The sequence below is a fragment of the Melospiza georgiana genome, chromosome 1, assembly GCF_028018845.1.
Source record: "Melospiza georgiana isolate bMelGeo1 chromosome 1, bMelGeo1.pri, whole genome shotgun sequence".
Lineage (NCBI taxonomy): Eukaryota > Metazoa > Chordata > Aves > Passeriformes > Passerellidae > Melospiza > Melospiza georgiana.
Genome location: NC_080430.1, coordinates 153,145,817 through 153,157,276, shown reverse-complemented (window position 1 = coordinate 153,157,276; position 11,460 = coordinate 153,145,817). Strand labels below are relative to the sequence as shown.

At 45.8% G+C, this 11,460-nt stretch overlaps 1 protein-coding gene across 1 annotated transcript; it reads left to right on the top strand.

The window, feature by feature from the left end:
- Window positions 1-3,210: 3,210 nt before the first annotated feature.
- LOC131091721 (lymphocyte antigen 6E-like) lies at window positions 3,211-9,899 on the top strand. The gene is made up of 3 exons (XM_058037900.1): window positions 3,211-3,279; window positions 7,710-7,829; window positions 9,676-9,899. Exons 1-3 carry the CDS (start codon window positions 3,228-3,230, stop codon window positions 9,885-9,887), a joined length of 384 nt encoding a protein of 127 aa, XP_057893883.1. The 5' UTR covers window positions 3,211-3,227; the 3' UTR covers window positions 9,888-9,899.
- The last annotated feature ends 1,561 nt before the right edge of the window (window positions 9,900-11,460 follow it).

The following is an 11,460-nucleotide window of genomic DNA, read 5'->3' as shown; positions in this document are numbered from 1 at the left end:
ATGGGAAGGATCCTGGCATGGCAAAGGGGATGGAAGCACGTGGGGCACCCCCTGGAGCTGTTGCATGGAAAAGTTATAAACAACCCTGGAAATCCAGAAGTGCCATCCCTAAGGGAGTAGCTCCATCCTGGCTGCCTCCTTCTTGCCTAATTTCCCCTGACCCCACAGGTTCTTCCCTGGTGCCCAACAAAATGCATCCATGTGCTCCAAAGCTGACCCATGTCCCAAAGCCCTTATCTGGAGGCGGGAGCAGCAACTTCCCTGAGGCGCGGGAGGACCTAAAAACATGAGAGCTCCTGTGGTGAACCCTCCCCTTGGATTGTTGTGTAAGAGGAGACTCTGCCAGCCTTCCCGAGAAATCCTGATTGGCACCTCCCACGCGGGCGCTGCTCCCTAATTCCAAATCTTCCCATCACCCCGGGTTTCTGGTGCCTCCCATGGCTGCACACTCCTCACATGGGAGCATTCAGCTGCCCCATGAGCAGAGACATCTGTGATGCCTGGAGGGCTTTTGGGAAGGAGATGGGAGCCTCATTCCAGTGGCTGGGATTGATCCTGCGAGGTAACTGCCTCTCTCTCCCTGTGGATTATATAAAAGTCATTTTTCAGAGCTCTGAGTCACTGCACCAGGACCTGGATCAGGCAAGGAGGCCTTTCCCTGCCTGAATGAGGCATCTGCACAAGGTGCTTTAACTTTGGCCCTTCTTTTCCCTCCCTTGGGGCTTTCTCACCATTGGTTTTGAAGGATCTGTGCTGCCTGCTGCTCTCCTTGAATAATTCCCCTGCCTTTTCCCCCACAACGTGAAATTTCTCCCACTTTTCCCTGTTTATTTGCCCGGATCCAACACGGTGCCTCAATGCCAAAGCATGAGACAGGACGGAGGCAAGAGGTCAAAGCAACACCCTCAGTGAGTTTAAAAATCTTCTGGAAGCCATGGAAAGGGACAAAACCAACCCTTTTTCCAAATCTGACTGCTGCTTTCTTGTCACAGAGCCAACCCATGGCTCCAATTTGAGCCCACTGCCAACTCATGGCTCCAATTTGATCCACTTTAATTTTCCTGTATGGATAATAAGATTACTCCAGAGAGGTGACTCAGCTTCCTTGGGGATTTTTCCCCCCAGTCTTCCTCAATTTACTCCTCACTTGGTGTCCCTGCTCCAGGCCCTTCTCCAGGCTGTGATCCCGGGTTGCAGGAGACACCCTCTCCATGCTGGATCCTTGAGTGAAGCCTCTGAGTGCTTTTGAGTTTTGTAATCTGCCCTGTTGGGAAATAAATATTTTTTCCATGCTCTCCATGCACTGGGAAGAGGGAATGCTCCAGCATTCCGAGGTACCTCAGAACCACAGTGCTAAGGAAGACATTCACATCCCGGAGACAGCTCCCAGAAAACTCAGCAAATTTTCCCATTTCCCACCCAAATTTCTCTCCTTGGTACATATTTGTTGGATGTGCCGGGAATGTTTCAGTCTCACTGCTCCTTCAAAGTCAAAGTCAAAGTCCAAGTCAAAGTCAACGTCAAAGTCAAAAGTCCAAGTCTAAGTTTAAGTTGACTTGTGCTGATCCTATTCCCAGAAGATTCATGTGGGAATAAAATGGATGTTGGAAAAGTCAACAAAGCCAGGTTGGATGGGGCTTGGAGCAGCCTGGGATAGTGGAAGGTGTCCCTGCCCATGGCATGAGGTGATTTTTAAGGTCCAAGGTGGTTTTTAAGGTCCCTTCCTACCAACCCAGTCTATGATTCTATGGAAATCAACAGGAGCTGGGATATGGAAGGGGAAAGGAATAAACAGAACAAGTCTATGGGATAAATAAGACCAAAAATAAGGGAAAAAAAGGTTCTTTCAGCCCTATTGCAAAATGCCAGCAAGGAGCCACACCCACTAATGAGGGAGAAAAACCTGTTTGCAAAACACTGGGGCAAAGGACCAAGTTGTCCTGTGTGAAGCACAAGGCTCAATTTGATCATCACCACTGACCTCACCAACCTCCAAAACCCAGGGAATGTCTGTTTGGACACAGGGCTTGGACAACTCTGGAATTCACCACCTGATGACATCATTCCGGGATCAGGAGGGCCTGAAAAAATGTCAGAAAATCACATGGATCAGTAAATCATCTAGGGTTGGAATGATTCATGTTCGAAACAGTCAAAAATGCCCTGCTGATCGCTACGTGCAGGGAATTGCCAGTTAAGTTATTCCATAATTGCCAGGAAAAGCGGAGTTTGACAATATTTTCTTTCTGCTGTCCAGGACTAATCTTGTTTTAGAAGAAGCTCTGTGGACTTGGCAGCTCGAGCTCTTACAAGATGCATCTTGAATGAGGGTCTCTATCCCAGACTGTCATGAACACATTTTAAGGAATTCAGAGGAGAGGAACAACACAGAGGAATAAAAGCAAAAGGGTTGATTTAAGAGGAGAGTTTGAAAAAATGACACTTTGAGGGATGGCTCTTTCCAGAGCAGAGCTGCAATTCCAGGGTGCCAATTTGTGGGCTTGGAACTGGAAGCCTGATTTCGAGAAACTGTTGGGCGTGGAAAAAAAGCAGCTCCTCTACAGAATCCCTGGATAGCAGCAAAACTTCATTAAATCAAAATTGTACAAGGTACTGGAGGATTGCAAGCAGGAAAAAGAGCGAGCAGAGGGATTAACCAGAGGAAATTTGATAAAGAAATGAAGACTGACATGAAAATTTGAGGAAAATCTTCTGTTTAACCAACCATTAGCTAATTTAATTTAATGTAAAACACACTGATTTTGAGGTAAACCAGCTTAGGCTCAGAGGCTGAGTCTGGTGCTGTTGAATAATTAAAGCCAATGAATGGTGCAAACCCTGGAACATCACGTGCTGTCCATGCAAAGGGACCAGAAAAATTCATTCCTAGGACAATCTCCCCATGCCTCCAGGCTCTGCCTTCATCAGAGCAGCGGCTCTGGAAGGGAGGAAAGGAAAAAATTCAGAGGAGGAGAGAGCAGATCCAAACTTCTTATCACTCACACGACCAGAAGAGCAAGAAATGTGTGGCTGAGAGGGCTTTTCCCCAAGGTGCCAGCCCTTTTCCAAGGGCCCTGGTGTGGAAAACTCCCACACACGAACATTCCACACCCTCGGGTTGATTTCATGTCCACCTGGAACCTGTAAAACTGCCGCTGCTGTTGGGCTGGGGTATAAAACCTGCCCTCCAAGCAGCTTCCCAGCGCTGCTGGGAGGATCTGCTGGAGATGAGGACTCCTCTGGTCACCTTGCTGGCTGCTGTGCTCTGTGTGGAACAAGGTGAGCCTCTCCTGCTGCTCCTACTTAAGACAAGGATTAGGGGGAAGGTGGTGTCATTCTTCCACGTGGCAAAATTCTAGAGGGTTGTCACCATCTTTGCAGTGTTGTGATGGTGTCACCAATGTCCTTTTGCACCTCAATCAGTGATTTGATGCCTAAATAAGAATCTGATTAATTGATTCTTCTTTCCAGTGCTGGAGCTCTGGTGGTGCTCCAACCATTAAATCCACACTGTGGTCCTTGGGATCTTCCAGAAGAAGGCAAGCTGGAAGTGATAGAAAGCATAACAAATCTTTTTTTTTTCCCCTTAATAATTTCAGTTTTTGAGTATTTTAGAAACTTTTCCGTCCTGCTGCTTCCTCCCTCGTAGTGGTTTGCCACGTGTCTTCCTAGAAAATGCAACACTGGGAATTTTTGTAGATTAAATCAGCGGCAGAGGTGAAAGAACTTTTCATGTTAAAGGCATCCTGCTCCCAAGTGTTGTCCTCCTTCTGGGAGTGAGACACACGCGTTGCTCCATCGCTCCTGGCACGCGGGAATGATGACCAGAGTGCCAAAATTTCCCCCACACACGATGGTTTCCCAGAAACCACGATACGAATCTGGTTGAGAAAGAGGCATCTAATTAATAAATTATCACTGATGTATCAACCCCCTACTCCTACATCCTTTGGAATGGTTCTCCAGCCTGCCTGGAAGAGCAGGACCTTCGGCCAGTTTTGGGTGTGGGAAAATGACTATTCATTATTAAAAAAAAAAAAAAATTGATTTGGTGCCCACAATTCCTGACTGAAGCAAAGTAACATGGGCAGAAGAGGAGAATTTTCAAAGGCAACATTCTCAGTGTGACCCAGGATGAATTGGAAAGCTCACAGAGATCCAGGATCACAGATTCATGGTGGGATTCCTCACCAGTGACATTTGATATTGGCAGCAGATTCCCAATGGATTTAAGGACTTTTACACAGCACATTTCTGTGCCCAGCCTAGACCCAGAATAAGAGATTTCAGCTTTCTGGCCTAAAAGTGGGACATAAGAAAATGTGGAAACTGGCATTTGATCCTTCTCAGGTACCCTGGATCTCATCCTAGACCCTAATGACCAAATTTTGGTCAAAACTCTTGATCTCTCAGCCGATCAAAGAGGGTTTTTTGCCTTTTCAATCCATAAACTCACTGTTTTGTGAGTTTTGTGTCCAGCAAAAATCATAAAATGTCTTGATCCTCTTCGCAGAATCACATTAAGGGTGGAAAAGACCTCTAAGATTGTCAAGTCCTTGCTAAAATGCTGGACAAGACCAGGCAGATATTTGCTTAAGATGTCCCTGAGAGTTTCCAACAAGGAAGATTCCTCAGCCTGGAATTGCTCAGAGACTGTGATCCCTTTAGGAATCTAATTTTAATATCTCTTAGCATCTGTTTTTGTTCTGTTCTCCCATATTTCCACCACAGGGCACATAAATTATTTTATTACTTTCTTCTTTGCTGCGTCATTTTTCTTGCATCATGAAGAAGATTCTTGCGACTTTCCTCAGCATATTCTCATTTTCAAACAAGCAAGCAAACTAAAACCCTTCCAACCTTTCTGACAAGGTCACATTTCCAGGATCTCTGACCTTCTCTCCTCTGGTCCCTCTCCAAACGCTCTGCATTTTTGGAAGTGCTGCGGAGAGATTTGGGCACCGGGGCTCCAGCTGAGGCTTTGCCAGGGTGGAAAGGCCACTTTGTGTATCTTGCACATGACATTTCTGCCCGTGTCCCCTTGGGTGACGCCTGTTTCCGTGGCTGGAATGTGACACTGTAGACTCCTGATGTTGTCACTGTGGTTCTGTGTCACAGACATCTTTTATGAAAAATCCTTTCCTTAGGATTTTTTCTCCTGAGAAGCTGAGAGGCCTCAGGAACAAAATGTAAATAATGGTTATCTGCTACTGTGGAATGCAACAGGTGGATCTGTGATTGGTCTCATGTTGTTGTTTCTAATTAATGGCCAATCACAGTCAGCTGGCTTGGACTCCCTGTCTGACACACAAGCCTTTGTTGTCATTCCTTTCTATTCTATTCTTAGCTCGCCTTCTGATGAAATCCTTTCTTCTATTCTTTTAGTATAGTTTTAATGTAATATGCATCAAAAAATAATAAATCAAGCCTTCTGAAACATGGAGTCAGATCCTCGTCTCTTTCCTCATCCTCGGACCCCTGTGAACACAGTCACAAGTTGAATTGTAACTGAATTGTAACTGAATTGTAACCGAACCAGTTATTTGTCACCCTACATTTAAGTGTCTAAGTTTTATCTACTGTAATTTATTTATCTTGATTTAACTGCATCCAATCTTCTTGTTCACTCTTTTGTTGCATCCATCTGTCAAAATCACTTAAAATCACAGGGACGGTTTGGGTTGAAAGGGAGATTTAAGATCATCTCATCCCAACCCCTGCCATGGGCAGGGACACCTTCCACTATCCCAGGTTGCTCCAAGCCCTGTCCAACCTGGCCTTGGACATTTCCAGGGATGGGGCAGCCACAGCTTTTCTGGGAAACCTGTGCCAGGGCCTCACCACCCTCACAGGGCAGAATTCCTTCCATTGCTCCAGTTGGTTTCACCAATAATCCTCAGGAATTGCCCTCTGAGTGTGTTTTCATGCCTAGCTTTGTACCCATTCCCTGGAATTTTCAGCAGCTCGAGAACATCATCACTCAAAGTTGTGCCAAAAACTCCATAAAACCTCCTTGAATCTCCTCTACTCTGCACATGAAAATTCAACTTCTTGTAGAGGAGAGTGACACAAAAAAAAGCTGCACAAGATCAACAGCTGGGGACTTTTTCCTTCCTTCCTATTAGAAACTTCTCGTTTCATGGTGTGACCTCTGCTGTCCTTCCACCTTCTCACTGCCAACTTCTTATCGGGCAAAAGTGCGCCCACAGGGATGTGTCCCTTAGTTGCTTTTGCCCTTTCCAAAGTGACAGACTGGCCCCAGACTCAGCAGGAATTCAGCCAGCATTTGGCTTTGTTTCCCTCCAAAAATTAGCTTTGTTTTTAAAGGAACTCAGTCACAAAACCCCACACTTCGCTCTGGGTGATTCACAAGCTCTGAACTCAACCACCACTATTAAACCTTTCCATCTGCCCGGCTGGGGAGTGCTCTGCACATATGTTGGGGTGATTTTGTTCTTCTTATGATGCCTCAGGTTTTAGATTTTATGTTTTTCAGATTCTGTGCTGCTTTAGTGTGTAGTTCTGAGCTTCATATTGGGGGATGGTGAGCTCTCGTCACAGAGCAGGGAGACAAAACAATTCCTGCTGTAGCTGAGGACCAAGGACAAATGATCCAAATTTCAGGCCCAAGAGCATAAACAAGGTGGACTGAAGAGAGAAAAACAAGAAGGATGGGACTTCATAAACTAAAGCTGTAACTGGACAATTAACTCCAATATACAAATGGACCAGAACTTATAAAAGTGTGAGACCCCGTGACTGGCCGTGCATTTTGTGACCATTTTAGGTTTATCTTGGGTGTAGCCCTGGCTGGGCTCTTGTGCTGCCCAAGGCATATCCATTAAAGCCTTCTAATAAATCCCTCCTTTATTCTTTATCTCTGTCCAGTCTCTGTTCTAGGTCAGCCTTCACAAGGCATCATTTCCTTTTTATTTTAGTACTTTCCAGAGGTCTGGCCTACCCCATTCTGGTTTTGAGGGCAGACACAGACATTCTCGGCAGGAAACGCTGTGTAACCTTCCTGCCAATCATCTGCCACTGCTGCAGATGTAGGAATTATCTCACCAAATCTGCCTTCAGCACTTAAACCAAGCTTTTGGTTTAGATTTTCCATTCATTCCCGATTTTATGCTAGAAACAGGAGTTTGACAGAGCATCTGAGGGCTCTCACCAGACCTCCTAGAACTGAGGTTAGGCCGGTTCAGTGATGTTCAAGCACAAAAAAAGAGATGTGACAGCAGTCCCTGAGCCAGATGAAAGAGAAGTAGGACACTGGGCATTGTCCACCTCCTCAAAACGCTACGGGCATCTTTAAATTCTCCCTGCCAAGCCCTGCCCAGGAGAAACCCTGAGCAGTAATTGGCAATTCCCGTGGCTGAGGCCTCAGGACCGAGCTGCTATGGCTCAGCAATAATCTCCTTCATAAAAGCCCCCAAATCCTTGAATTCTGCTCACATCTCCTGCTCCCAGGGATTGCAAACAGATCGATAACACTTCTCAGCCTGAGCCAGAGGAGACAGAGAGGGATTTAGTGCTGCTGCCACGGGTCAGGAGATAAAGAAAGCCACTGGTCATTCCCACAGAAACATTCCTCAGGCTGTAAGGAGGGAAATGGAGATCTCTGCAGTGGGGTTTTTGTAGCCTTTAAACCTTGTAATGTGCTTTTTTACTGTTTTTTTGTTGGCTTTTTTTTTTTTTTTTTGCTCCAGTTTATCCATTCATGTGCTACACCTGCCAAGAACAGGAGTCCAACAAGGACTGTTTGACCATTTCCATGTGTGCCAAGGAGGACAAACACTGCGTGACCATCCGGAAGGATGTCGGGACAAGTAGGTTTGGGAACAACACCTTGTTTGTTTCGTAGGAGAGCAGTCCCAGGAATGGGATTTCATCCCAGTATGAGAACAACAGGCCTTGGTGACCAACTTTTAGGAGACACTGACCTTGTGGCCGCTGCCGTGTCCAGACACCCTTGATATTCCTTCTGGAAACTGGGGAAAGGATGAGGACACAGGGAGCAGCACCAGGGAGTGGATTCACACCTGGAGCTGGGTGTGTTTCACTCCCAGAACTGTTTTGAGAAGTGTTTTGGCCAAACACTCACTGTGGCTGACTCCCTTTGCCAAGCACAATCCTTCAGGCCTGGCCTGGTGGCTCTGTGCCCTCAAAGACCTCCATGTGCTCTTATCCCAAATCTCAGGTCATGCAGAACATTGTATTTATGTTGAAGGAAAAACCATCCTGGTGGGAATGACCCAGCCTGAGCATCACTTCAGGCAGCTGGAGTTGAGAGCCACCGGTGTTAACTCCACGTTAGGACTGACAAAACCTAAAACCACGTAGCCCAGAGAAGTCCTGGTTGGACTTGATGATCTTAAAGGCCTTTTCCAACCTTAACAGTTCCAGGATTCTATGGCACTGTGGCTGCCCCATCCCTGGAAATGTCCAAGGCCAGGCTGGATGGGCCTCTGAGCTACCTGGTCTGGTGGGAGGTGTCCCTGCCTGCTGGATTTTTCCTAGCTTTTTTAGAAACTGGGCCACTCAGAGGCATTTTAAAAGATTTTATTCCATTATCAGTCTCAATGAAGGGTGAGATATAAGATATGTAAAACTCAGCACCGTTCTATCAAAAGCCAACCCATTTCCTGGTTACAATATTTTATAAATGTTTTTTTGCCTATTAGCTTTTGCCACACAGTGCAGCTAATACTTCTAACACCAATCACCGATATTTTTACCCCACATGGTCCTGCTACAGTGCATCGTTCACAGTTCTAATTCTCTAAAATACGTGGGCTTTTTGCAAGGCCATAGTTTGAAACTTTTTTCTAGTTCAGTCTCTCTCTCTACCTGGTCTGGTGGAAGGTGTCCCTGCCTGTTCGATTACTCCTGGGTTTTATAGAAACTGGGCAACCAAGAGGCGTTTTAAAAGATTTTATTCCATTATCAGTCTCATAGAAGGGTGAGACATAAGAGATGTAAAACTCAGCACCATTCTATCAAAAGTCAACCCATTTCCTGGTTACAATACTTTATAAATGTTTTTAAGCCTATTAGCTTTTGCCACACAGTGCTGCTAATACTTTCAAAACCAATCACCAATATTTTTACCCCACATGGTCCTGCTACAATGCATCTTTCACAGTTCTAATTCTCTAAAATACCCGAGTTTTTTGCAAGGCCATAGTTTGAAACTTGTTGAAACTTGTTTCTAGCTCAGTCTCTCTCTCAACAATGTCATCTCTGTTCCATGGCCTTCCTAACTCAGCACACTTTATCTCAGTGTTTGCATACAGATGCACAAGACTGTGTGAGCTTTCAGTCAGGTTGTGAGAATTCATTACAAGTCCATTTCTCACATCTCTCCCTCATTTTTTGTGAAATTTTGTGAAAACTTTTTTGATGGCTTACTTATCATTTGTTGTACATAGTGAAGTATACAAGTATACAATTCATCACAAATCACTTCTCACGTCTGCCCATGGATAGTTTTTAAGGTCCCTTGTAATCCAAGCAATTCCATAATTCTATGATTATTCCATGAAATTTGCCTTGAGGATTAATGCCTGGCCTTCCTTTATTCACTGAAACAGATTTAGCCACAAAAACATTTAAATAATTATTTTTCATCCTCCTTTTTCTCTTCTTTCCCCCACTTTTTTTTTCCTGCACTAGAGCCCAACAAGCCTAAATACGTCATCTCCAAGATGTGTTCTCCAACGTGTCCAGAAACAGGCCAGCAACAAATCCAAAGCTCCCAGAATGTTTCCTGCTGTGAGAAACCCCTGTGCAACGTGAATGGAGTCAGCAGCAGGCAAAGCAGCCACGGAATGATGTCCCTGGGTGTCCTGGCCAGCGTCACTTACATCTTTACATATGGATTGTGATGGGTTTGGAAGAGCTCCCCGTGATGGCTGAAATAAAAGTGTTGTTCTGGGATAATTTTCCACTCTCAAAGATTCGTGTTTTGCGGTTGAGCTTCCCCCTGGGATTTTTGAGAGAGCCTGGATAAGTCAGGTGCTGAACTCCCATTGATTTCCTGAGCCTGCCTGAATCCACAGTGTCCCCAGACATCCAACTCACCTAAGAAAACATATAGAAAATGGCCTTTTTGACATGTTCAAGCCTCAAATCATTATTGCTCCGAGGAGATCCTTGAAGGCATAGTCTTGTCTCTCACTTTCAAAGCTCTGTGAGGAATAACATCCCACCCTGCAATGGCTCCACAGTTGTGTCAGCACAGAGGATGATCAGTGAATTTGTTCACAGTGAGTCTGGGTTATCAAACATCTGTTTATAAACGAGCAGGTGGAAGTAAAGCTGATTTGTGGCAGTGTCGTGGACTTTTCTCCGGCCTCAGTGGGGAGAAATTTCTGCCTCCTCAGGGTCTTTCCTCCCATTCCCATTTTGAAATTAGCTTCTCTCAGCAGAGAAAAGGGGGAAAGGCAGAGGGGGAAATATGTGGCTGACAAAGGAAAGGCAGTGGGACGGTGGGAGGGAGAAGGGAAGGAATGGGGGCAGCCCGCTGAGCTGGGAGTTGCTCTCACACTGCCTCCTCATGGACCTCATCCAGCTGGAAAAGACATCCCCAGATCCATTCCCCTCTTTCTCCCCAGGGCCAAAACAACCTCACACAGCTGTCACCAACCCCTGTCATTCAGAGCTTGTGAGAGGCTTTCTACAGAGCCACGTTCCTGGCAGAGAAACCATCGATTGTGTTGAGCTTTGTTTGGTTCTGCCCTCCACGCTCTCTGCTCCCTCCTCTCCCCGCAGGAGCTGCAGCTGAGGGGACACAGAAAAGCTCTGTGGGAAGCCTGGGGGTGTCACAGTGAGAAGAAGAAGAAGGGCAGTCAGCCAGGGACTCACACAAACAGCTCAGAGCTTCTTGGGTCACAGCCCCAGCTGCAAGCTCCCATTCCTGGAAAACACACAGAAAAAAATAAAAAAAGGGAAAAGAGAAAAGGAAAAGCTGGCAGCATCCCTAGCTCAGCTGTGTCCTGGGAGAAACCAGAGCTGGTCCAAACAATTGAAGGGTGTTGGGTTTTTTTTTTGTTGTGTTTGATGGTTGAGTGAGATCTTTGCTTTCTCTGAAGCATTGCCCTGGAACTCTGCTGGGTTTCGGTTGCACATGTGGGTTTTTGAGGCATTTCAGAGTGCCTGGATTTCAGTTTTCCAGGAGGACAAAAGATTTCACATCAACTTCACAACAAGTTTTGTGCTGTGAGCTCTGGATCTGGTGACTGGTTTTAACTATTTTGTTTAATCAGGGGAAATGGAGGAAATTAAGGAGGTGACACCACAGTGGTGGGCAGGGATGAGAGGACACTCACACCCCACTGAGCTGTGCCTGGAGATGACAGATGCCAAAAGACCAAAACAACAGCAGAACCTGCTGGTAATTTTCTCTCACCAAACACAACCTCAAAAGGGAAGGTAAAATTACATGAAGAAGGAGAAGAA